This window comes from Ovis aries, chromosome 11 (genome assembly GCF_016772045.2).
Source record: "Ovis aries strain OAR_USU_Benz2616 breed Rambouillet chromosome 11, ARS-UI_Ramb_v3.0, whole genome shotgun sequence".
Lineage (NCBI taxonomy): Eukaryota > Metazoa > Chordata > Mammalia > Artiodactyla > Bovidae > Ovis > Ovis aries.
Window position 1 is genome coordinate 31,068,767 of NC_056064.1, and position 26,808 is coordinate 31,095,574.

General features: G+C 46.3%; 1 protein-coding gene across 4 annotated transcripts in view; it reads left to right on the top strand.

Annotated features, from left to right (window-relative positions):
* ARHGAP44 (Rho GTPase activating protein 44) overlaps positions 1–26,808 on the top strand; it is a 118,762-nt gene that overhangs the window by 73,428 nt on the left and 18,526 nt on the right. For all 4 annotated transcript variants that reach the window (XR_009595336.1, XM_027974856.2, XM_027974857.2 and 1 more), the window contains exons 4-13: positions 1,013–1,089; positions 4,385–4,496; positions 6,260–6,336; positions 15,650–15,767; positions 19,552–19,620; positions 21,657–21,738; positions 22,229–22,356; positions 24,079–24,190; positions 24,553–24,634; positions 26,328–26,408. Coding sequence is in view for 3 of the 4 variants with exons in the window: in XM_027974856.2 (XP_027830657.1) it covers positions 1,013–1,089; positions 4,385–4,496; positions 6,260–6,336; positions 15,650–15,767; positions 19,552–19,620; positions 21,657–21,738; positions 22,229–22,356; positions 24,079–24,190; positions 24,553–24,634; positions 26,328–26,408 (938 nt within the window). In the remaining variant the exon portion in view is untranslated. The remainder of the gene's footprint in view (positions 1–1,012; positions 1,090–4,384; positions 4,497–6,259; positions 6,337–15,649; positions 15,768–19,551; positions 19,621–21,656; positions 21,739–22,228; positions 22,357–24,078; positions 24,191–24,552; positions 24,635–26,327; positions 26,409–26,808) is intronic.

The following is a 26,808-nucleotide window of genomic DNA, read 5'->3' on the forward strand; positions in this document are numbered from 1 at the left end:
AACCATACATCATGTGCCCATTTTGTCTGGCGATGCCTTCAGGGTTCATCCACATTGTAGCCTGTGTCAGGACTTCCTTCTCTTTTTACGGCTGTGTAGTAGTTCCTTTGCGTGGAGGGACTGCGTTGTGTTTCTTTACTCACCCGTTGATGGACATTGGTGCTGTTTCTACCTTTTGGCTATTGTGCATTGAGCCGCTCTTCACGTCATGCATGTTTTTATTCAGCCATCTGTTTCAGAGTATTTTGGGTACATACCCAAGAGTGGAATTGCCGGGCCATATGGTAATTTTGTTTAACTTATTGAAATACTGCCAAACTTTCCCCCAGTGCTGGACTGTTTTACATCTCTTCTGGCAAAGCAAGAAGGTTCCAATTTCTCCACATGCTCACCAATATTTATTTTATGTATCCAAAAATATATATTATTAATATTGTGATAGCCATCCTAGTGGGGGTGAGGTGGTATCTCATTGCAGATTTCATTTGGTCTCCTTAATGACTGATGATGTTGAGCATCTTTTCATGTGCTTATTGGCCATTTTATATCTTCTTTGGAGTCTGTTTTATATTGATGATTACTTTGTTTGCATTGTAATTCTAGGTGAACATTTTCTCTTTCTTGACAATAAGCTGCCTTGTTTATAAATTAGGGCTAATGTACTTCTTAAGAAAGAGTTTGATTTCTAACTAAAGCATGGCTCAAGTCTTTAGCATAATTTTGAAATCTTCTCTTTTTTTTCCCTGTTGCTATCCTACTAGATTTTAAAATGCAGCACGTAAACCTTAGCCTTATTTTCCGAATTAGCAAATTTTAATTTTCTGAATTTTGACATCTCTGAGTCTAACTCATCTTTGTATCCTCTGAATTTTTAGGTTTTATACATATTTTAAAGTCCATTTGTTTCTTAGCTAACAGAGTACCTAGGCAAGTATTTGACTTCTCACTATTTTCATATAAGTGGGTGACTGTTGAAGCCATTTTCATTACCACATTCTTTTTTCCTTTTCAGAAAAAATTGCCTTTGACAACACTGGCTCAGTGTCTGATGGAAGGGTCAGCTATCCTGGGAGATGACACACTTCTTGGGTAAGGAGATACCACGCATGGGTTCATGCCAAATCTGGGAAAGTCCTCGTCCTTAACGAGGGGACGAGCACATCTCAGCAAGGCGCTGAGGACACTGAAGCCTGGCTGGGGGCTGGATGGGGAAGAAGGAACGGTGGCCAGTGAGAAATTGAGCCCCCAGGCCCTCGAGTCATAGTGTCTGGGCAGGAGGCAGTTCCCAAGGGGAGAAACAAATATGAAACTGTAGGGACTTCCCTGGCGGTCCAGTGGTTAGGACTCCGTGCTTCCACTGTAGGGGGCGTAGGTTTGATCCCCAGTTGGGGAACCAAGACCCCACATGCCATGAGGTGTGGTCAAAATAAATAAATGGTTGAAGGGCACTCAAAATCCCTCGGGTCCCAGCAGAAGCAAATATGAAATCTATCTGTGTCAGATGTCAGAACTTATAGAATTCCCAGAAGAACAACCCTTGCTGATTTTGAGCTCACAATAAAAACAAACTAAAAATAGAAGCATCATGAGAGAGGGTCAGCAGGCACAGCTGATGGGAGAATCGGACCCTAAGAGCTAAAAATACTAGGATGGCATGAAAGGAAATGGACAGTAATACATTTAAAGTGAAATTTTAAAATTTAATAAACACAAAAAAATTCTTGACAAAAAAAATCAATACAAGGGGAAAAAAGAAGAGGCAGAATAAAAAAAAACCAAATAGAACTTAAAAAAATTCAAATTATATTTCAGTTCAGTTCAGTCACTCAGTCATGTCCGACTCTTGGCGACTCCATGAATTGCAGCACGCCAGGCCTCCCTGTCCATCACCAACTCCCAGAGTTCACTCAAACTCACGTCCATCGAGTTGGTGATGCCATCCAGCCAACTCATCCTCTGCCGTCCCCTTCTCTTCCTGCCCCCAACCCCTCCCAGCATCAGAGTCTTTTCCAATGAGTCAACTGGATATTCTTTAAAAACTTACTTGAGAGAAACTGGACGTTGCACACAGATATGGAAACTGGTGACCTTGAAAACATATCTGGAGTCGCCACAAGAATAACCAGAATAAAGTACAGTTCCTTTGGGTTTTCCTGTAAGAGTTTATAGAAAATCCTGAATGAGAGTCTTGGCTGACCCAATAGAAGCACTAAGGATACAGGCAACGTTAAGTGGAGAAACTCCAGTGGCAGGTTATCAATATAGAGCATTAACGTGTAGTAGTTGCTCCTGAAGAAGAAAATAGAAGGATAAGTTTATGGTTGAATTTTCCTTTTCTAGATTTGAAGAAAAGCATGAGTCTTCAGATTTAAGGAGCACAAAAAGTCCTGACAGAGAGCCACTAAAAGAAATCCATCACTGGACACGCCACTGTAAAACAACTACACACCATTGACACAAAAGAGAGATTTAAAGTCGAGCAGAGAAAGCTTGTTGTTGTTCAGTCACCAAGTATGTATACAAGGGCACTTAGACTGCTAACTGACTGTTTATGAGCCAAAATAAATGCCAGGAAATAAGGGAGGAATATCTTCAAGTAGTGAGTGAAAAGTGTGAGAAATCTAGATTCAGTGATGTACTAAACTGTCATTCAAGAATAAGGGGGTGGGACTTCCCTGGTGGTCCAGTGGTTAAGAATCCTCCTTGTAATGCAGGGAACAGTGAGTTCCACCCCTGGCTGGGGAACTGAGATCCCACATGGCATGGGCGAGCAAAGCCCGCGTGTTGCAGCTGCTGAGCCAGCGTGCGCCACAGCTAAGACCTGACAGCCAAATAAGCAAATATTGTTTAAAAAATCTTAAGGAATAAGAGGAAAATAGGATATCTTCAGGCACAGATTTAGAGGAATTACTATTTGCATGTTCTCACTGAAAAACTAGTTAAGGTTGTGTGAGGTAGATTATGTCCAGAAGAAAAGAATGAAATGCAAATAGCAAGAAAGCATTTTAAAAAAAAAGTATGCTGGGAAAGATTGAGGGCAGGAGGAGAAGGGGGCGACAGAGGATAAGATGATTGGATGGCATCACCGACTCGATGGACATGGGTTTGAGCAAATTCCTGGAGGTAGTGAAGGACGGGGAAGCCTGGAGTGTTCTAGTCCGTGGGGTTGCAGAGTCAGACGTGGCTTAGTGACTGAACAACAGCAACAACAGCGTGAAAGTGCTGGAGAGGATGAAGAAGTCCTTTTCCCTCTTCCCACCCTAGGCTCTTTCACAGGCCCTGCAAATAAAATGGACAGAGGACAGATAAATAAGAGAAAAAGCATACAAGTTTGTCATACACATGGGAGAACTCAATGATGAGTAACTCAAAGGGGTGACTTGAACTTGGGCCTATGTAGCATTTTTAATAAAAGAGCAGTGATTTTTAGAGATGGGACAAGACAAAGAAAAAGAAATGTTAGTGTCTAGGGCAGCAAATTGTGGGAAGGTAAATACATGGGGAACTAGTAGAAGATAAGAGTAAAGTTTGTAATGTGGAGCCCACTGGGGCCGTCTCTGAGCTGCTAAGGGTCTGGAATTCTCTCTGGTGATTAGCATCTGGTAGAGATGGGAGGGGGACCCCTTTACAGATTCATATCCTGCTTTTAGGGCTTCCCTCATAGCTCAGTTGGTAAAGAATCTGCCTGCAGTGCAGGAGACCCCGGCTTGATTCCTGGGTCAGGAAAATCCGCTGGAGAAGGGATAGGCCTACCCACTATAGTATTCTTGGACTTCCCTTGTGGCTCAGCTGGTAAAGAATCGGTCTGCAATGGAGGAGACCTGGGTTTGATCGCTGGGTTGGGAAGATCCTCTGGAGAAGGGAAAGGCTACCCACTCCAGTATTCTGGCCTGGAGAATTCCATGGACTATACAGTCCATGGGGTCACAAAGAGTTGGACTCAGCTGAGTAACTTTCACTTTCACTTAAGGCAAACAGGGAAAGAGGAGAGAGCTTTTTTTTTTTTTTTCTTTTAAATATTTATTTGGCCTCACCAGGTCTTGGTTGCAGCACACAGGATCTTTCGTTGCAGCATACAGGATCTTAGTTCCCCAACTAGGGATCAAACCCCGGCCCCCTGCATTGGAAGGTGAAGTCTCAACCACTGGACCACCCCAGGGAAGCCCCTCTATATTTCTCTTAATTCCCCACAGACCCCCTTTTAGCCAAGATGCATAGTAGGTACTCAGCATCCTTTAGAAAATGGACAGTTTCAGAAACGAAACTGCATGGAGCAAGTTTTTCTCAAGAGTGTTTACCTGGCTGGCAGGTGACAGCATTAGGACATGGGTCGCATCTTTCTCTGCAGAGCACTTAGGACGGTTTTCCTCCCCTTCTGTTGCAGGAAGATGCTGAAACTCTGCGGCGAGACAGAGGACAAGCTGGCTCAGGAGCTGATTCATTTCGAACTGCAAGTTGAGAGGGATGTGATCGAGCCGCTGTTCTTGCTGGCCGAGGTCAGAAGTGGGCACGAGACTGGACCCATGTGATTGGGGTGGGCAGAGTGGTGGTCCCTGGGGTCCTTTGGCTCCAGCCTCAGGGTTGTTTCTGCCCCTTACCCAGTCTGTGACACAGTGTCTCACCTGGGATCGTTACTACCCAACTGCAGGGGGTTCCCCAGCCTGGGAGCCCTTTGAGCTGAATGCTGCCCCCTTCTCCCACCCATGCCATCCTTGAGGGTGAAACTGCAAGGCTGGTGGCATCACTTCATCCCCCGCAGGGTCTCCGCCCCATCCTCCTCCCTGCCCTCCACCCATCTCCAGCCTTCAGTGAAATGACAGTGGAATCTCAAATAGGACACAAATGAACCTGTCTGTGAAACAGAAACAGACTCCCAGACACAGAGAGCAGACTGGTGGTTGCCCAGGGGGAGGGGATATGGGAGGGGTGATGGGAGGGGTGGCTTGGGAGTTCGGGATTAGCACACAAGCTAGTATATATAGGATGGATAAACAACAAGGTCCTTCTCTGTAGTGAGAGAACTAAATCCAATCTCCTGTGATACACTGTAATGGACAAGAATAGTTTTTAAAGTGTATATATATATGTATATATGTATGTATGTATGTAAGTGAATCACCTTGCTGTAGAGCAGTAATTAACACAACATTGCAAATCAACTGTACTTCAATTAAAACATTTTTTAAAATGAACAGCAGCCCCTATTCATAAGCCCCTATTCTTGGACATGGGGCTCATGTCCCAGAGACTCTGTGCAACCCCCTTGCTGTCTCTGTTTAGACAGGGCCCTTCTCTGTCTACTTTAAAGGACACTAAAGCAAACTGTCTTTTTAAGAAGAAGCCTTATTTTTTGTTTGTTTTATTATTTTTTTTACTTTATTTTACTTTACTGTATTCATTTTGCCTTACATCAACATGAATCTGCCATGGGTATACACGTGTTCCCAATCCTGAAGCCCCCTCCCACCTCCCTCCCCATACCATCTCTCTGCGTCATCCCAGTGCACCAGCCCCAAGCATCCTGTATCCTGCATCGAACCTAGGCTGGTGATTCGTTTCTTATATTATACATGTTTCAATGCCATTTGAAGCCTTAATGTGTAGGTGACAATTTTGCCAGCTTCAACCAAGCGAAATTTTATCAAGTAAGAGATAAAATGGTTGGGGGATGTTCTTTGCTGTGAACCTTGGCCCTCTTTGCATCCCCTTTAATTGGGCCTACAAACCTCCCCGGTGCTGGAGATGTTTCCGGCCTACACTGCTTGGCGACCACTAACCGCCTGTGACTGCTGAGCTCTTGAAATGTGTGTAGTGCAGCCAGGTGGCTCTAGTGGTGAAGAACCCCGCCTGCCGATGCAGGAGACACAGGAGGCTCAGGTTCGCTCCCTGGGACGGTGGGAGGATAAATCAGGAGACTGGAATAGATGGATGCACTCTACTATGCACAAAATAGACAACCAACAAAGACCTACTGTCTAGCACAAAGAACTAAATATCTTATAATAACCTATAATGGGACAAACCTATTATACAGCAAAGTGATTCAGCTTTATACATATATATCTATTTTTTTCAAGTTCATCTATAATGGAGACGAACTTGAAAAAATATATATATATATATAATTGAATCACTTTGCTGTACACCTGAAACATTGGAAATTCAACTATATTTCAAACTTTAAATTAAAAAAAAAAATCTGTCATTGGACTTCAAATCAACTGTGTTTTCTTTCTTTGTTTGTTTCCTGTACCCACAGGTAGAAATCCCAAATATCCAAAAACAGAGGAAACACTTAGCCAAGCTGGTGCTGGACATGGACTCTTCACGAACGAGGTATGATGGGTTTTCTTTGCTTCCATTTCTGCTTCTTTGAAGAGCAGCGGTCCTAGTTGGAAGGCAGTGGCGTGTGTGTGTGGGTGTAGTGTGTGTGTAGTGTGTGTGTAGTGTGTGTGTGTTCATCCACTGAGTGTTTCTTACTTCTGCTGTGAGCTGGGCGCTGGAGTATAGGGGCTTTGCTCTTAGACAGGCTGTGGCCTGATTTGGGAGTTGGACGCTGGACAAGAGAACACACATACACAGGCCATTTCAGCAGCCACAAGTCCTTTCAGGAAGACACCACAGTGTAAGTTTGGAAGTGGCTCTGGAGAAGCAGGCCGTGGCATAAATAGTGAAACAGAGACTTTTTTTTTCTGAGAAGATGACACTTGATCTGATAAGAAGGAAGCAGCTATGCAGAGATACTTTGCAAAGCTGTCCATGACACTGGGAACAGCAAAGGCCCCGTGGGTGGAAATAAGGGTGACGTATTCAGGAAACAGAATGAAGGCAGGCATGGTGGGGGTGGAAGGGAAAAAGGGAGGGTGGTAGGAGCAGAGATCACAGAGGAGGTTGGGTGATGTGTAGTGTCTGTGATAAGAGGAGATTTTCTGGGAATTCCACGGTTGTCCAATGGTTAGGACTTGGTGCTTTCAGTGCCAGGACTCCATCCCTAGACGGGAAACTAAGCTCCTGCAAGCCACATGGCTCAGCCAAAAAAAGAAAAGAGGAGAATTTCTGAATCTGGGGACTTGGTTACCTTTTCCTGCTTCCGGTGGTGCAGATTTCTCTTCTGTAGTCCCACATTGGGGAGTCACATAAGAAATTAGAAGACGCTTGCTCCTTGGAAGAAAAGCTGTGACAAACCTATACAGCATATTAAAAAGCAGAGACATGACTTTGCTGACAAAGGTCTGTCTCGTCAAAGCTGTGGTTTTTCCAGTAGTCATGTGTGGATGTGAGAGTTGGACTGTGAAGAAAGCTGAGCACCGAAAAATTGATGCTTTTGAACTGTGGTGTTGGAGAAGACTCTTGAGAGTCCCTTGGACTGCAAGGAGATAAAACCAGTCAGTCCTAAAGGAAGTCAACTCTGAACGTTGATTGGAAGGACTGATGCTGAAGCTCCATTACTTTGGCCACCTGATGTGAAGAGCTAATTGGAAAAGACCCTGATGCTGGGAAAGATTGAAAGCAGAAGGAGAAGGGGGCAACAGAGGATGAGATGGTTGGATGGCATCACCACCTCAATGGACATGAACTTGGGCAACCTCCAGGAGATAGTGAGGGACAGGGAAGCCTGGCATGCTGTGGTCCACAGGGTCACAAAGAGTCGGACATGACTGAGCAACTGAACACTACCATGAGATGATTATAGACATGCTGTTGGCTGTACTGTTAGGATGATAGACACTTATGCTCCTGGGTTTACAGAGCGATTGCCTCCTCTGAGGACCTGGGTTTTAGCTCTGAGGTCTTTTCTCTGCTTCTGTAAGGAAAACTGGAATTTTCAGCTTCTGCTCAGAGCTGGATGTTAGCATCAAAGCTTGTCCTTGCCTTGTCCACTTCCATTTCTTCATTCAGCTTCCCTAAAGGAGAATTTCTTCTTGGTAACAGACGTGGTCCATCTAATTCTGTCTTATGTTTTTAATGGTGACACCAGAGGTGGCTTGTAGAGTTTGAAACCATAGAGAAGTGTCATCAGGGACTTCTCTTCCAGTATTTAATGAGTCTTTTTATGTCTCCAGCTTATGGTCTCTTGGATATTGGGATTGGTAAGGCAATATCTCAAAATTCTCCAAGCCAGGCTTCAGCAATACGTGAACCATGAACTTCCAGATGTTCAAGCTGGTTTTACAAAAGGCAGAGGAACCAGAGATCAAATTGCCAACATCCGCTGGATCATGGAAAAGCAAGAGTTCCAGAAAAACATCTATTTCTGCTTTATTGACTATGCCAAAGCCTTTGACTGTGTGGATCACAATAAACTGTGGAAAATTCTGAAAGAGGTGGGAATACCAGACCATCTGACCTGTCTCTTAAGAAACCTGTATGCAGGTCAGGAAGCAACAGTTAGAACTGGACATGGAAAAACAGACTGGTTCCAAATAGGAAAAGGAGTATGTCAAGGCTGTATATTGTCACCCTGCTTATTTAACTTCTATGCAGAGTACATCATGAGAAACGCTGGACTGGAAGAAGCACAAACTGGACTCAAGATTGCCGAGAGAAATATCAGTAACCTCAGATATGCAGATGACACCACCCTTATGGCAGAAAGTGAAGAGGAACTCAAAAGCCTCCTGATGAAAGTGAAAGAGGAGAGTGAAAAAGTTGGCTTAAAGCTCAACATTCAGAAAACGAAGATCATGGCATCACTCATGGTCCCATCACTTCATGGGAAATAGATAGGAAACAGTGGAAACAGTGTCGGACTTTATTTTTGGGGGCTCCAAAATCACTGCAGATGGTGACTGCAGCCATGAAATTAAAAGACGCTTACTCCTTGGAAGGAAAATTATGACTAACCTAGATAGCATATTTGAAAGCAGAGACATTACTTTGTCAACAAAAATCTGTCTAGTCAAGGCTATGGTTTTTCAAGTGGTCATGTATGGATGCAAGAGTTGGACTGTGAAGAAAGCTGAGTGCCAAAGAATTGATGCTTTTGAACTGTGGTGTTGGAGAAGACTCTTGAGAGTCCCTTGGACTGCAAGGAGATCCAACCAGTCCATCCTAAAGGAGATCAGTCCTGAGTGCTCATTGGAAGGACTGATGTTGAAGCTGAAACTCTAGTACTTTGGTCACCTCATGTGAAGAGTTGACTCATTGGAAAAGACCCTAATGCTGGGAGGGATTGGTGGCAGGAGGAGAAGGGGACGACAGAGGATGAGATGGCTGGATGGCATCACTGACTCGATGGACATGGGTTTGGGTAGACTCTGGGAGTTGGTGATGGACAGGGAGGCCTGAGGTGCTGCAGTTCATGGGGTCGCAAAGAGTTGGACACGACTGAGCAACTGAACTGAACTGAACTGAAGGCAGTATCTACCACCCCATGCAAATTTCTGTGCTTTTCACCTTGAACTTAGACCTTTGACAGTCTTTCAGAAGCCAGCTTCCTCAACTTCTTGCCTTTTACTGTAACCCTTCACCCTGAGTCAGCATGAGGACTCTGCCAAGATAGAGCAAAGAGTGAGCCCTGGTTCTGTGCTATGGAAATGTAGACATCACTAGCTGCTCTTGGGGAGCAGGTGGGTTCTCACTGCCCCCACCTCTGCCCCACCCCACTTCTGCATTTGGTCAGTCTGTACTCATTAGGATCTGTTCCTCGCAGCTTCCTCCTCCTAGGCCCTCAGAGAATGGAGGATGCCAGTGGTAGAGGAACAGAGAAGATGGGGCAGATGAAACGACACATGGCCCCCTAACGCAGCTTTCCCCTTTCCTTTCAGAACTTCTTCTGGACTCCCTGTCACCTTGAAGTCATCTTGACTTTGCCTTTTATACCCTTCTCCTGGTCTCTGCAATGTCTTGCCCTTATTTCCAGCCTTTCTCGTTCCTGAGCCTTTCCTGAAGGCTCTTTTGCTTCTCTAAAGGTTTGTTTACCTGGCTGCATCAGGTCTTAGCTGCAGCCTGCGGGGTCTTTCCTTGCCTTGGGTCTTCGTTGCAGCACTCTGACATCTCTCTAGTTGCGGTGTGCGGGCCAAGTTGCCCTGCGTCATGTGGGATCGAAGCTCCCCGACCACTGACCACCAGAGAAGTCCCTCCTTAAACCTTGCATTCTATCTTCATCATCCGCAAACCATCAGTTTAGTGCGGTCGCTCAGTCATGTCCGACTCTTTGTGACCCCATGGACTGCAGCACACCAGGCCTCCCTGTCCATCACCAACTCCCAGAGTTCACTCAAGCTTTTGTCCATTGTGTCGATGATGCCATCCAGCCATCTCATCCTCTGTCATCCCCTTCTCCTCCTGCCTTCGATCTTTCCCAGCATCAGGGTCTTTTCCAATGAGTCAGTTCTTTGCATCATGTGGCCAAAATATTGCAGTTTCAGCTTCAGCATCAGTCCTTCCAATGAATATTCAAGACTGATCTCCTTCAGAATGGACTGGTTGGATCTCCTTGCAGTCCAAGGGGCTCTGAAGAGTCTTCTCCAACACCACAGTTCAAAAGCATCAATTCCTAGGCGCTCAGCTTTCTTTCAATCATAGTGATAGCATCTTTCCCAGAGAATGGTGGGTCACCTCAGCTCTCTTAGTGGGAAGAAATGAACTTTCTCCTCTTCCAGCTTCAAAGCTCAAACTCTTCTTGGGCAAGAGTCCTTATTTCTCCCCTTAACAGAGCAGGACGCGTGTCGAGTTTTTTTTATAGAGCCTTTGGCTGAGAATATCATCATTCCTAGAAATGTATGGTTTTTTAAAAATATTTCAAGGTTATTGGAGTGCAGATGTTTCCAGTGTTAGTTTCAGGTGCGCAGCGGAGTGACTCGGTTATGCATACACATATCTTCATTCTGTTTCAGATTCTTTTCTCATGTAGGTTATCACAGAGTAGTGAGTGGAGTTCCCTGCAGGTCCTTGTTGGTCATCTGTCTTATGTATAGTAGTGTGTGTCTGTTCATCCTGAGCTCCTGATTTATGACCTGCCCCACGTTTCCCCTTTGGTAACCATAAGTTTGTTTTTATTTTTATTTTTTATTTTTTATTTTTTTTAGTTTTTTATTTTTTAAATTTTAAAATCTTTAATTCTTACATGCATTCCCAAACATGAACCCCCCTCCCACCTCCCTCCCCATATAAGTTTGTTTTTAATATCTGTTAAGTCTGTTTCTGTCTTGTATGTAAGTTCACTTGCATCTTCCTTTAAAATTCCATCGATTTAGTTGCTCAGTTGTGTCCGACTCTTTGCGACCCCATGGACTGCAGCATGCCCAGCCTCCCTGTTTTTTTAAGATTAGATTCCACATATGAGTGATATCACATGATATTTGCCTCTGTCTGACTTACTTCACTTGGAATGATAGTCTCTAGGTTCATCCATGTTGCTGCAAATGGCGTTATTTCATTGCATTTTATGGCTGAGTCACATTCCATGTATATATGTACCATATCTTCTCTATCTGTTCCTCTGTCGATTGACATTTATGTTGCTTCCATGTCCTGGCTTTTGTGAAATAGTGCTGCTGTGAACAGTAGGGTGCATGTCTCCTTTGCGGTTATGGTTTTCTTTGGACATGTGCTTAGGAGTGGCAGTGCTGGATCATATGGTTGTTTTAAATTTTTAAGAAGCCTCCATGCTGTTCCCCTTGGTGGCTGTACCAGCTTACATTCCCACCCATAGTGCAGAAGGGTTCCCTTCTCTTCATACCCTCTCCAGCATCTAGTGTTCATCGAGATTCATGATTAGTGGCGCTTCTCCTAACAAACTGCTACCTGTACAAAAGGTTTCCTAGTTTTCCTTGATTATTATGCTATTCAGTTTCCACAAAGGGACTATTTGCGGGTATTTGTAATGTCAGAATAGATAACTTATCCATTACAAGTTCCCTATTAAAATTCCCTATAAAGGGAGGGGAAAGGTGTATGCTTTTAAAGTACCACAACAGAATTGTGGGGAAAAATAATGTCTTCATTTTAATATACAAATATTAAATGTAATTTAGGGTTTAAGAAAAGACCTAATCCAGATCTATAATACCCTAAAAATCAGTTTCATATTTATGGCCACAGTATTTTTTACGCTTATTTATTGGTTACTTTCCTTTTTTCAGGCAGGATGAGTCAGATGGTGGTTGTAGGTCTGTCCCATAATCTATTATGGAAGTAAATTCATTATCTGAGATCCAAATTACATCCATGACATTCCATATTTTATTTGGCTGTGGCTATGGCAGAAAGTGAAGAGGAACTAAAAGCCTCTTGATGAAAGTGAAAGAGGAGAGTGAAAAAGTTGGCTTAAAGCTCAACATTCAGAAAACTAAAATCATGGCATCTGGTCCCATCACTTCATGGCAAATAGATGGGGAAACAGTGGCTGACTTTATTTTGGGGGGCTCCAAAATCACTGCAGATGGTGATTGCAGCCATGAAATTAAAAGACACTTACTCCTTGGAAGGAAAGTTATGACCAACCTAGATTTGGGAAGAATTGATGCTTTTGAACTGTGGTGTTGGAGAAGACCCTTGAGAGTCCCTTGGACTGTAAGGAGATCCAACCAGTCCATTCTAAAGGAGATCAGTCCTGGGTGTTCATTGGAAGGACTGATGTTGAAGCTGAAACTCCAATACTTCGGCCACCTCATGAGAAGAGTTGACTCATTGGAAAAGACCCTGATGCTGGGAGGGATTGGGGGCAGGAGGAGAAGGGGACGACAGAGAATGAGATGGCTGGATGGCATCACTGACTTGATGGACATGAGTTTGAGTGAACTCCGGGAGTTGGTGATGGACAGGGAGGCCTGGCGTGCTGTGATTCATGGGGTCACGAAGAGTTGGACACGACTGAGCAACTGAACGGAACTGGAGATATTAATTAAATAGATCATTTCTGTTGGACTTCCCTGGTGGTACAGTGGATAAGAATCCCCCTGCCAGTGCAGGGGGCATGGGCTTGATCCTTGGACCTGGAAGATCCCACTTGCCACAGAGCAACCAAGCCCTTGGGCAGCTTCTGAGCCCATGTGCTCCACCTGCTGGAGAAGCCATCACCGAGGAGAAGCCTGTCGACAGCGAAGAGAAGCCCTCACTTGCCGCAACTAGAGAAGGCCCACGTACAGCAGTGAAGACCAAGCACAGCCAGAACTTTCCTTAGTTAATTAGTTTTAAAAACAAAAATAATAAATACGTCATTTCTGTAGGGCAAGCCATTATAAGAAAGAATTTTGCCCAGGCATTTTTACTAAGCCTTACCTGTTAGCTTAGATTTTTTTTTTTTTTATTACATTTTGGAATAGAATATTAGAAAAATATTTCTAATTTTTCCTGAATTCTTATTATGAGTAAGGAGTCCTTCTCAGGACACATGTGACCATCGCTGTAGCTTCAAGCCAGCTTGATGTCCCAAAGCCTTTCAAAGTAATTCTCCCATGGGTACACTTTTTTAAGTGACAGAAGATTCTTCATTTTGCTACTTTTTGGTAATAGCAAAGAGAACTGATTTCCTCTTTTTTGGTATTGTGATACAGCTCCATTCTCTTAATTTTTTTCTTGCACATAACACAATAAGAAAGAATTGTGCAGAGAAAACAGTCTATTATTGATTTTCAAAATAAGGGTAAGGCTGTACTTTTTGCCTCCACATTGGGTGAATGGTCCAGGAGCCAGATGGAGCCGGCAAGGCTCTCTGGTTTGTCCCGTCCACCCCAGGCCCACATGGTATTTAGAAGACACTGTTTAATCTGAGGCCACATTTCATCTGATGAGGTCACTTGACAGTCCCCAGCTTGTCCATGAAAACATCCAGCCCCCCAAGGCCCAGGCTCCTGCTTGGGCCCCATCAGCACCCCCACCCCCAGTGACTCCCTCCCGACTTCCCAAGATGGTAGCCAGGCTTCAGCTGCCTTTTCCACCCTGATGACTCGATCGTTTTCCTTAGAGCTGAGAACCAGCTTCTATCTCGTGTCCCTGTTTCAAGGGGGAAATAAAGGATTCAGTGGGTGAGTTTTTAAGATAATGACCCATTTGACTTATTTTTCCCGCTTGCTGGGCCCCATAGACTGTTAAGTTTACTGCCTGAGTAAGAGAGGTCCCACTGCTAGTCCCTGCTGTAGCTACTAGCATCTTAGTGTAATTAGAACCTTCTGTCAGGGCCTGCTTTTGGTAATTCTTTGATAATAACTTGCAACCGTCAATAGCTTTTTAAATTTATTTTTTAATTGGAGGAGCAACCAGAAATGTTTGTGCTTCCCCTTGAAAGTTTCCCAAGGGGCCTCCTTAGAAGGCCAGTATTCTCTGCCCGGAGATAAATGTTTAATATACATGAGGTATCAAAATGTTGATCCAAGGCTGCTTAGTGCTTCCTAGTGGAGAGTTTGACTTTTACATCTGTCTTCATCGTACCCATTTATCCTCTCACTTAACATCCATGGTTGACTTTGGCCAAGTAGATGAAGGTTTCCCAACTCAATGCCCGCAGGGTGGGCAGGGAACTAAAAGGAGTGGCCTGGACCGTGCTTCAGGGAAAGCAGCAGTGATGTCATTCGGCCTTAGGGTTCGGGAGACAGTAGGGAAGTTGTCGCAAATTGGAGAACACTTGCCCTGTCTGAAGGGGCCACTGTCCTCAGCCTCTCTCAGTCCTGCCGTGTGGACACTGGGGCCCCCTTTCTCCTGGTCTGGTACCAGATACCTTTTCCTGATCTCTTCTTGGCAGTGAGGCTGTGTCATTCCCTGGGTGATGCCCGTAACCAGCTCTTTCCCTGCCTCCCACAGTGTCCCCAGCGTTTTCTCTACCTGTCTCACATGCGTGCGTGCGTGCATGCTCAGTCGTATCCAACTCTTTGTGACCCATGGACTGCAGCCTGCCAGGCTCCTCTGTCCATGGGGTTTCCCAGGGAGGAATACTGGAGTGGGTTGCCGTTTCCTTCTCAAGTGGTCTTCCCAACCTAGGGATTGAACCCATGCCTCCTGCATTGGCAGGTGGATTCTTTACCACTGAGCCACTTGGGAAGCCCTGTCAGGGTTGATAAGGCATCAGATTCCACACGCTACATGGAAAATGTTCTTTGCCAAAAGTTATCATTGAGTCCAATTCACTGTGCATTTTCCCTTTCTAATCCCAGAGTGTTTGCTTTCACTGCCATTCTAACTTGTCACTAAAAAGAAAAGAAAAAGCTCAGTCATGTCAGACTCTGCAACCCCATGGACTGTAACCTACCAGGCTCCTCCGACCATGGGATTTTCTGGGCAAGAATACTGGAGTGGACTGCCATTTCCTTTTCCAGGATATCTTCCCCACCCAGGGATCAAACCCAGGTCTCCCGCATTGTAGACAGACAGTTTACCGTCTGAGCCACCAGGGAAGTCACTAACAGACGCTGAAATTACGAAGGTACACAGGGAAAAAGCCTGGAGCCTCGTGCATCAGTGGCAAAGGGATGGGCGCCCTAAAGAGCTAAGGGTGTGTGTTTTTGACTACTTTGTATGTCCACAAACTCCAATTTGTAAGGCTCATCAACTTAGATGTAGAATGTCTGAAAATGCTAAAAGAAAAAAACACCCACACTGTACCGAAATTCAACTCATATTTATGCCTAATCCGACTAGAACCTAAGTTCCTCGAAGGCAGGGACCAAGTTCTATTCACACCTCTCCTCTCTTTCTCCTGTTTTCTCATCAGGTGGCAGCAGACATCCAAGTCTTCGGGTTTGTCCAGCAGCTCACAGCCTGCGGGTGCGAAAGCCGATGCCCTCAGGGAGGAGATGGAGGAGGCTGCCAACAGAGTGGAGATTTGCAGGGTATCCCCTTTCTGTGCTCCTCTCCACTGAGAAAAATGGGAGGCCCTCAGGGAGCATCCTTTTGTTTGCTGGAGGTCTATGGAAACCCTAATAGCCTCTAGTTGAGTCTGTGTCCCCAAGCTTGTCAGCTGGCATGTCTAAAGAGCCCAGGATGAACCCTAAGAGCTGGGGCTTTCAGTGTTCATCATTCATTCATTCATATTTTAAAAAAAATTCCTGGCCTGATAATTTCAACATTCTTGACACCTCTGACTCTGGTTCTGATGCTTGTTCAGTTTCTTCAAACTATGGTTTTGCCTTTTAGTATGCCTTGCAATTTTTGTCAAAAGGTGGACATGAAGGATTGGGTAAAGGGACCTGTGTGCACAGGCGTTTGGTGATGTAGGGGTCAGGCGTGGGAGCGGGGAAAGCCCCTGTCGCCCTGGGACTGGGTGTGTCTCGTGGGTACGCCTGCGACCCTGCACCGTGAACTTCAGGGCTTCTCTGTTGCTGTCTTTCGGTCTGTTTCCAGCTTCTCAGTTTTTGTGTTTGGTAGGACAGGATGGCTAGAGGATGCTGGAGCTGATTAATTCTCTTTCTCAATATGAGGCAGGCTAGAGTCTGCTAAAAGCAAATGTTTAGAAGGGCTCTGATATAACCCCAGCAGGCTGTTGTTGCTCAGTTGCTAAGTCATGTCTGACTCTTCACAACCCCATAGACCGCAGCACACCAGGCTCCTCTGTCCTTCACTGTCTCCTGGAGTTTGCTCAGATTCATGTCAATTGAGTTGATGATGCCGTCTCCAACCATCTCATCCTGTGCCAACCCCTTCCCCTGTTGGCTTCAATCTTTCCCAGCATCAGGGCCTTTTCCAGTAAGTTGGCTCTTCACATCAGGTGGCCAAAGTATTGGAGATTCAGCATCAGTCCTTCCAATGACTGTTCACAGTTGATTTCCTTTGAGGTTGACTGGTTTGATCTCCTTGCCGTCCAAGGGACTCTCAAGAGTCTTCTGCAGCACCACAATTCAAAAGCATCCCAGCAGGTTCTACTGGGATAAAATAATTTATCCTTGAAGTTTCCTGGCAGTCCAGTGGTTAGGACTTGACACTTTCACTGTTGTGGGCCCTTGTTCAATCCCTGGTTGGTGAACTAAGGTCCTACAAGCAGTGTGGCACAGCCAGGAATAAAAGAAAAATTCTCCTAAGGTTAGGTCTTGTTAAGAGTAGAATGTTCCAGTGCATTTCAAAATGGCAATCTTTTCCCTTCCCCTTGGGAAAAACGAGAGAGGACTTTTCTCTGCTGTTCATTGTAAGAACTTGGTAGTATTCAGGAGGAAAAACTCAGCAGAAGAGTAGGGGCTCCCTACACTTCATTTAAATATTAAATTATATTGATAATGTTTATGAATAAAGCATTTAATATTAAATTATAAATGTTTTATTTAGACAAATGAAAATTTGGTGTAGAGTTTCCGCTTTCATTTCTCACTTGTGTGGCTTACTTGGAATCTCTATTGTTAACGTTATAAGACGGTGATGTGATTGTACCTTCAGAAAATCCCTTCGTGTTCCTGAGGGCATACTCCGTTGGGCTGGCTTTACAGAGATTGTCTGCTGAGTGGTTGAAGGTGATTTGATGTGGCATCAGTAGACATGAGTTTGAGCAAGCTCTGGGAGTTGGTGATGGACAGTGGCATGCTGCAGTTCATGGGATTGCAAAGAGTGGGACACAACTGAGCGACTGCACTGAACTGAACTGATGTGGCATTTAGTCCTTCCCAAGGCTCCCTTCCTTACCTCTGTCTACCGAGTTGTTTTTTTTTTTTTTTTGTCACCCCACCCTTTGTCTTTCCCTGACTTGAACTATCTCCCTTCACACTTGTCAGGCTGGTGATAGATGCTTCCAGACCAAGGCTGCTGGGGCCACGCAGGCGAGGTTGAGTTCCGATAAAACCACTTTCTCTAGCACCTTTGACAGCATCAGCAGCCTCCCGGAGGCTGGTTGTAAAGGATGCTGAAGTGGAGGGGACCTGAGGTGGGTGGTCCTAGAGCCCATTTTATTCTTTGGGAAAAATACCTTGAACTTTTGGTAGCTAGTCATGTGAACTTGGTGTCTTGGTTCTATCATCTTGTATGCAAGAACGCTTTAAGGATGTTTGCCTATTGAGGATACTGGAAAAGGAAACAGATCACTCCTCCCATTCCCCTGCTCACAGAGGACAGTTTGATCAACAGCTGGAGGGGCTGCTGAGGTTATCGGGGTCTGTGCAGAATGCTTGAGATTCCCTGTATATCAGACTCTTCCTGAATTATGCAGTTGTCTGCTGTGATCCTTCAGCATTCGAGTCAGCTTTCCTGTGCTTTTTTCCCCTTTTTTATTGAGATATAGTCGACATACAATGCCATGTTTGTATCTGGTGTGGTACATAATGACTTGATATTTGCATAGATTATGAAATGATCACCATGATGGATCTAGTAGCCGTCTGTCCCCATGCAAAGTTATTGCAGTATAATTGACTGTCTTCCTTATGCTGTATGTTACATCCCTGTTGCTCAATTATTAAGTAAACTGAAGGTTTGTGCCTCTTAATCCCCCTCATCTATTTTTCCCCTCCCCCCATCCCATCCCCTTGCGACGACTACTGTTTGTTCTATAAATCTATGAGTGTGTTTTTGTTTTGCTTTGTGTTTTAGATTGCATATATGAAATCATGAGGTATTTGTCTTTCTCTGACTTATTTCACTTAGCATAATACCCTCTAGGTCCATCCATTGTTACACATGGCAAGATTTTATTTTATTTTTTTATGATTGCGTAGTATTCCATTGTCTGTACACTACAACTTCTTTATCTGTTCATCTGACAGTGGACACTTGGGTTGCTTCCATATCTTGGCAATTGGAAATAGCGCTGCTATAAGCATTGGGGTGATGTTTTCCTATTTACTCCAACCTGAACGTGATAGACACTTTTTATCTTAACTCAGCACCTCTTCTGAAGCTCTGCCTCAAAGGCTACCAAGCAGGGAGGGATGTCAGAGATCACATGACTTGTACAAACATGTTCAGAGAATGTGACATGCTCAAAGATATGGTTAGTGTGACAGAGTCTCCCTCCACTCGAATGCACTTCTACTGCACTGTGCTGGGGGTGTTTCAGTGAAACTGACCACTATCCTCCTCGGAGGGAACATGATCTAGACATAGCATTCAGCCACTGTTCTCAGCCCCTCGGGGAGCTGAGTGGTGAAGGGCTTTTCACGCTGAGATTCATGTATGATATTGGATGAGTCCAGGTTTTTTTTTTTTTGCCAGGTTTGGAATCAGCAGTCCATCCCCTGCCCACCTGTCTTAACCAGCTTCCCTTGACTTGGTGTGTTTGCCTCTCTTTTCCTGATGATCAACCAATCAGAACTGAGATGAAGGGAGCAAGGCAGTAGTATCATCGGGGGATGAAGTCGCAGGGGAAGGCAAGCAGAAACACAGTGTGTCCCTGGCGGGGCTGCTGCAGACAGCAGGGCGCGCCACAGAGATGCAGGGAAGCGATTTGTGCATCATTCCCCTGCATCAGCTTTCCTAACTCTCCACGTGGCCCACGTTAAAAGCCCTAGGAAAACACTGGCATAGGTGTTCTTTCCCCACTTAGTCATCCTTTAGAGCCATGGTTGGGAAATGGAATGTCCACAGGCAAAGTTTGTAATCTGCCTAGTATTATGAAAAATGAGGTTAAACCATGGTTACGGTTCTTTCCTCTGATGTGTGGATTCCTACTCTGTATCCTTCTGTGTTTTGCCCCCACAGGACCAGCTGTCAGCTGACATGTACAGTTTTGTGGCCAAAGAAATCGACTATGCAAACTACTTTCAGACGGTAAGCATCCAGAAAGGTGAGGCTGCTTGGAGTCTGTTAGCAGGTGTCACAGTGGGGATGGGAAGGAACGTGGTCCTCGAATCAAGGATCTGTCAAGCATGTCCTGAGAACAGGTGGGGCTTTGACTATCCTACCTGTGAATAAATCCTGCCTTCTAGTCGCCTTTATATGGATTTCTCCAAAACCCCGAGAATAAAATTCAGCCTCACCCATGAAGATGTTTGTACCTCTGTGATCTATGGCAGTGGTTCTCAACCAGGGGTGATTCTGTCATCTCCCAGCAGATGACTGGCTGTGTCTGGAGACATTTGAGGGGGGGCTTCCCAGGTGGCACTAGCGGTAAAGATTCCGCCTGCCACTGCAGGAGGCTTAAGAGATGCAGGGTCGATCCCTGGGTCGGGAAGATCCCCTGCACAGCAACCCACTCCAATACTCTTGCCTGGAGAATTCCATGGACAGAATTCCTGGAAGACTGCAGTCCACAGGGTCGCAAAGTGTTGGACACAACTGAAGTCACTTAGCAGAGATGTTTTGGGCCGTCACTATCAGGGAGGTGCTACAGGCACTCAGAGGGTGGAGGTCAGGTTTGTTGCTAAACATCCCGCAGTGCACAGGAGGGCAGCTCCCACGACAGAGGGTGATCCAGCCCCAGATGTCAGCGGGGCCAGGGTTGTAAGACCTGAGTCTGTCATCAGGCAGCAACTTGGGAAGAAGAAGCTAGCTGCACCCTGGCATCTGTTGGTTATTAATGGAGATTTTTTTTGTCCCAGATGATGACAAGTTGGTAAATGAGGGTTGATGCCTGTTTACTGCCTCTCCTCTATGGGAGCAGATTTATAGAGTAGAGACACAGGATCTGAGTCATCCATACTTGAATCATCTGGCCCGGATAATTAGGACCCTGAAATGAAAAATAATGTTGGGAATAAAACTCAAAGTTTCTCTTTAGGGTCAAGGAAGTGATACAAAGACAGGGAAAGAAGATAAAGGGAGGAGAGAAGAGGAATCCTGAGAAGCTGGACGCTTTGATAAGCGTGGGGCGGAATTGGGGGCAGCCAGTGCTCCCCTGCACACTCAGCATCAATGGCGAAGAAGTCCAGAGTTTCTTCCACCGTGAGAGAGAGCTGATACATATCCCTTTCAACTTGAAATGTTTACTTGGAAATAGTAGGATTCTTTTCAAGTCTATTCCATTGGTTTTATTTGTGAAGATCATATGTCATTTTAAAATATCTAAAACAAATGATTGTTGACATTGCAAGCATTATTGGACTACCTAATTGTCTTTGAGTACCACTTTTTTCAACGCTATGACTTAAAAAAATTCCCTTTTATTTTTCCTTGGGGATAATAGCTACTGGTCACAGCAGACTTTTGAGCAAAGTGCCTCTCTCTCCATTTTCCTCCTACATACCCAATCTTTTTTTTGGAGCAGGGGGAGATTTAGAGAATAAGTGCCAGTTATTCACTGCTTTTCCACTGCTGTTTTTACCATTTCAGCAGCTTTTTCAGTAGTGGGAGGGGCAGAACAGAGCATCTTGAGGGACTTTGTCCTTTGAATCACATCACGATAAAGCAGTTTTGCCTCCCAAGGTGGAAGAGGATTGTGGATCGAGCACACGTTTTCCTACCAGTTGTATCTTGAACTCTTTTTGAGGGGAATCAAGACACGTTGAGGCTCATGGCATTGAGCGCCCTCTCATGGGCACCTGGATTTCTGAATGTGTTCTCTGTTTATAGCCCTTTCATTGTTGCCCCCCTTCGGTGCCTTTTGCTGTGAGAACTGGGGGCAGGGTGCTCCGCAGCTGGGGTGGCAGTGAAGGCAGGCTCACCTCTGGAGAGTCCCCTTCACCTCCTCCCCGAGTCTCCCACCTCCAAAACTTCCCTTTCTGGTCACCCCTCTGCTGCAGAGGCTGAGGGGACGAATGCCCGTCATTGCAGATGGGTGGAGGAGAGGGCACGGCACCCCAATGGTGTGGCAGCCCATGCCCTCCATCCTCCAGCAAAGGCTGATGCTTCTGCTTGTGTTCCCTCAGCTCATCGAAGTGCAGGCCGAGTACCACAGGAAGTCCCTGACACTCCTGCAGGCCGTGTTGCCTCAGATAAAAGCACAACAGGGTGAGTGCCTGGGGCGGGGAGGGCGGGGAGCCTGCTGTCCAGGGCCCTGTGCTTGGCTCGCCAGCTCCTCCCCTGGCAGGGCCGCCTTCACGTGAGCCCTGGGCCTCTGCCTGCGGGCACATTGACCAGCGGCAGGAAAGCAGAGCACGCACACACACATATACACACACTACCCCAGCGGGGATGAGGCGGGTGTGCATGGGCGTGTGTGGAGGTGCGTGTGTAACAGGAAGCCCAGCAGCTCTGCTCACAGTGGGCGGGCTTCCACCGCCTCCCCCAGTTCCTCCCCATCATCCCCCGAAACTGCAGGACTGGAGATGCTGCAGTTGGACAGTGCTTCCATGGACATTGTTGGACAATGCTTCCACGTCCACTGCTCCGTGTCCCTGGGACACTTAGGAGAAGCAGTGTGACCAGAGGAAAGGAAGGTTCCCGCGGGGGTGACCTGTGCTGACCCCTCTCTTGCTCCATCTGCACCCCCCACCCCCAGAGGCCTGGGTGGAGAAGCCTTCCTTTGGGAAGCCCCTGGAGGAGCACCTCACGATCAGCGGCCGGGAGATCGCCTTCCCCATCGAGGCGTGTGTGACGATGCTGCTGGAGTGCGGGATGCAGGAGGAGGTACGTCTGGGTGCAGCTGAGCTCGGCCGTGAGCAGGGCCCCTTGCCCGCGAGATGGAGCCTCCAGGGTCTCTCTGTTACCATCCTCACCCGGCCCCACAAACCCAAACCTGGGAAGACGCAGTACAAGCCCCCTGTCTTCAAACTGGTCCTGCTTCTCCCATGAGCCTTCACTCTCCAGGGACAGTGGAGGATAGTGGGACATGATACCCCCGCCCTGAGGACCTTATAGCCCCGCTCTAACCCTCCTGTCTGCATATGTAATGAGATTGGGGTTTCTCCTCCTTCTCTTCCACCCCATTCTCCACCTCCTCTCTCCCTAATTTAAAAGATAGACCTTTTAACCTTTAGATTATAACTTTTTAAATAGACATCCTGAAAACTGATACAGACATTAGAAAGCACTCCTTACAAGCCACATGTTAAAAAAAATAATCCTATGAGACATTGGAAACCATTGTTTTTATTGCTGTGTCAGTGGTCTTCTGGGAGGTAGACCTCATCTTCAGTTTCTTATGCAGGCAGTTTAAAAATCATGACTCCACTTTCCTGTGATCTGATCAACCAATCAATATTTATCTATGGTATTTATTACTAAGCAAAGTATAAAAGAGTGAGATGGGGGCTTATGAGCTTATGGAGCAGATAAGTGTAGTGTCTGTCAAATAAGCCTGATTTATTCAAAACAGGTTTTTTTGACCCTGTTTTAAATGCCAGTCATTTTCATGTATAATACCAATGAAAAATGAGGTCTTTTTAGTCCCTGAGGGAAAGTTTTATGGAGGAAGGTGAATGGGGCCTTTTCTTTCCTCATTTTTTAAAAACTTTTTATTTTGTTTTGGGGGATAGCCAATTAACAATGCTGTGATAGTTTCAGATGAACAGCAAAGAGACTCAACCTTACATACAAATGTATCCATTGTCCCCCAAACACCCCTCACATCCAGGCTGCCACATAACACTGAGTTGAGTTCCGTGTGCTACACAGTAGGTCCTTGTTGACTACCCAGTTTAAATATAGCAATGTGTACATGTCCATCCCAATTCCCGAACTATCCCTTCCTCCTATCCTTCCCTGGCAACCATCAGTTCCGTAAGTTTGTTCTGTAAGTCTGTGAATCTGTTTCTGTTTTGTAAGTAAACTCATTTGTATCATTTTTTTTTAGATTTCACTTATAAGGGATGTCATGCAATATTTCTCCTTCTGTCTTACTTCGCTTAGTATGATAACCTCTAGGTCCATCCATGTTGCTGCAAATGGCAAAATTTTCATTCATTTTTATGGCTGAACAGTATTCCATTTTATAGACCCTACGATATGTTTTTTAATCCATTCATCTGCCGATAGACACTTAGGTTGCTTCCATGTCCTGGTAATTGTAAATAATGCTGCTGTGGACATGGGGGTACGTGTATCTTTTCAAATTAGTGTTTTTGTTTTTCCAAAATATATCTTAAATACACAAGGACGGGACATCGAAGTGCCCAAGGTTCATTTAATCAAGTACATACTCAACCAGAACACCGTGCCACCCTGTACTCGGTGCTAAGGCCACAGCCAGGGATGAGGCCCAGGCCCTGCTGTCCCAGTGTCAACACATGGTGATGGGAAGGAGGCCCCTGGAAGATCATGGAGGAAGCGGGTGGGGAGATTGCCTGCCGTTGGTCTTGCTGTTGTGCCCTCAAGGTGCAGGCTGTCTGCTGACCCCTGCCCTGTTGGCAGGGTCTCTTCCGAGTAGCCCCGTCTGCCTCTAAGCTGAAGAAGCTCAAGGCGGCCCTGGATTGCTGTGTGGTGGATGTACAGGAGTGCTCGGCGGACCCCCACGCCATTGCAGGTGGGCCCCGCAGCTGGAGGGGCTCCAGGGGAAGGGATGGGCGTGGAAGATGTACAGCCACGTGTCAGGGACACTCGAGCCCCTGGCTCCCTGCCGTGCTCCGCGCATGTCCACTCAGGGCCCCACTTTAGGCCTGGTTACTTGTGCCCTTGAAGGAGAGAGGGGGTGATGGTGGTAACACAAGAGGGGAGGCCCTCACAGCCACGCCAGAGCCTTGGATCCAGGCATGTGGCAGCCACCATGTGACCTGATCATGAGGCTCCGGGAACCTTCCCTAAACGTGGCCCCCGTGGTGACGCTGGCTGGTAGTAGGTGTCTGCCCCGTCCCGGCGGCTCATGGCCTGTACGGTGTTCACATCCAGGAGCTCTCAAGTCTTACCTCCGGGAGCTGCCAGAACCTCTGATGACCTTTGAACTCTACGATGAGTGGATTCAAGCTTCCAAGTGAGTACGCCAGGTCTCCGTGTGTCCTGTGGGTGCGGTTAATGTGGAGCATTAATTGAAACTGTAAGCGTGCCGCCTAGCATCCAGCGAGTCTGTATCCTGGTGTGTGTCGTGGGGAGAGGCTTGTACATATGCCTGGAGAGCCAGGTCCCTGTGTGTGATTGCAGGCTGGAGCCACCAGAGTGGCCCAGAGCCCCAGCTGGGCCTTCAGGAGGATTCAGGGAGGCTCCAGGCTCCCATCACCACTCAGACCCCCCTCTTCACGCTGACCATTCCCATTCACCTGGCCATGCGACAGGTTTTGGTTCCCCAAAACCTCTACCTCGTAGGTTCCTTCTGACTCTTTGGGTCCCACCCTGAAGGTCACCTCAGAGAGGCCTCCTTCCTGACAACTCGTGCCCAGCAGCTGGCAGTCAGGGTCTGCCCCATCCCCCAGGTTCTCTGCAGGGACTGATCAAATTCAAGGCTGTATTGCTATAGCTGGTTGGATTGTGAGCTGATGGGGGGCAGGGAGGGATGACCGTCTCTTCTGACTACCCCCCATTCCCTAACCCCTGCGACACTGCCTGATACACCAGAGACCCTCAGTATGTGAATGTTGATTTTTTTTTTTTTGGCTGTGCTCAGCTTGTGGGCTCTTAGTTCCCTGAATAGGGATCAAACCTGTGCCCCCTGTATTGAGAGCATGTAGTCTTAACCACTGGACCACTAGGGAAGTCCCGTATGGATGTTGAATTTTTACTGAAGGAAAGACCTTGGCAGCATCTGCCCTCTGCCCTTTGAGAGGACTGATGAGCAGAAAAGGGACTTTTTCTCGCCTTGGTCAGGATGGAAGCAGGGACTTCTGGGGTCCCTGCGATGGCCGTTCCCTACCTTGGGTCTTGGGTCAGGGGGTCAGAGCTGAGCCTCCTGGCGGTATTTGCTCTTCAGTTTTTCTTGTTAAAAGGTTCTTTGAGCATAAGGTCTTCCAACCCTGTAAACCTTGATGTAGGTTTTCATAAAAATGTATGTTTAAAAATGTAATCCTAACAAAAATAAAATATATATGTAGACCTTTCAGTAATCTCTTTTAATCCTTAGAAGATCTATCAATAAAGAAACCCTTCGAGCAAGTCTCTCTGTAGAATGGAGAATCCTTTGGTTGTGGAAACTATCCATCTCTGAGTTGTGTCTTGAAGGGTCAAATATCCTTATGTCAATAAGAGTTCACGTTGTTTACTTGTTCAGAAGGTGTTTATTGAGCATCTGTTATATTCCACATGCCGAGAAGCTTAATGTGCATCAAACTGTCTGTGGGACTGGCCAGTCGGCTGCCGTGGTGGCGTGAGGGTGGAGCTGACATGTTTCTGGTGTCCTGTCCTGTGCCAGAGCTAACCTCCCGATGACATCATGGCCCCGCCCACTCAGCTGCAGGTGTCTGCCCTCTGCCCTCACCTGCTGCCTCAGTACACATTGACCTGGGCCATGTGATGTGTGCAGGGGAAGTTTTGTTAAAATAGCACAGGCAAGACCAAAAGATTATCGAGGGGGAAATAGTAAGAACCAAAGATATGAATGATAATCATTTACTGATACGGTCACTGACAACGGCTGGTTCCTTTTTCTCAAATATTTCGATGGCTGGTGAGTCTGAGTGCCGGTAAGACTTCATTGATCTGTACTTAGTCAGTGGCTTTTCCTGTTAATTTTCCAGCATCCAGGACCAGGACAAGAGGCTCCAGGCACTGTGGAACGCGTGTGAGAAGTTGCCCAAAGCCAATCATAACAACATCCGGTGAGTGGACGGTAGAGATGCCGGGTCATATTTAAGCCTCACACACACGTTTCCAGGCCAAAAGGCTTAGTCACTGGCAAGCTTGGCATTACACAGTGTCCAAAGCATATTTAATATGCAGGGTCTCTTTTCAACTTCAAGCAATCCTGGGAGGTTGTGAATTACCATCCTGCAGATGAGGAAACAGACTGTATGGGGCTGTGAGACATTGCAGGCTACCTGACCAGCTGCTGGCTGATGCAGTTCTTTGGTCTGCAAGGAGCAAGGATGAATGCAGGCTGCATTCAGATACTGGGGTTTACTGCAAAGATAGGTGCCTGTGGATCCCAGGGGCGATGCTGACCAGACCCTGAGCTGGATTTGGCAGTTGTGTCCTGGAGCCAGGCTTCAGGAAGAAGAG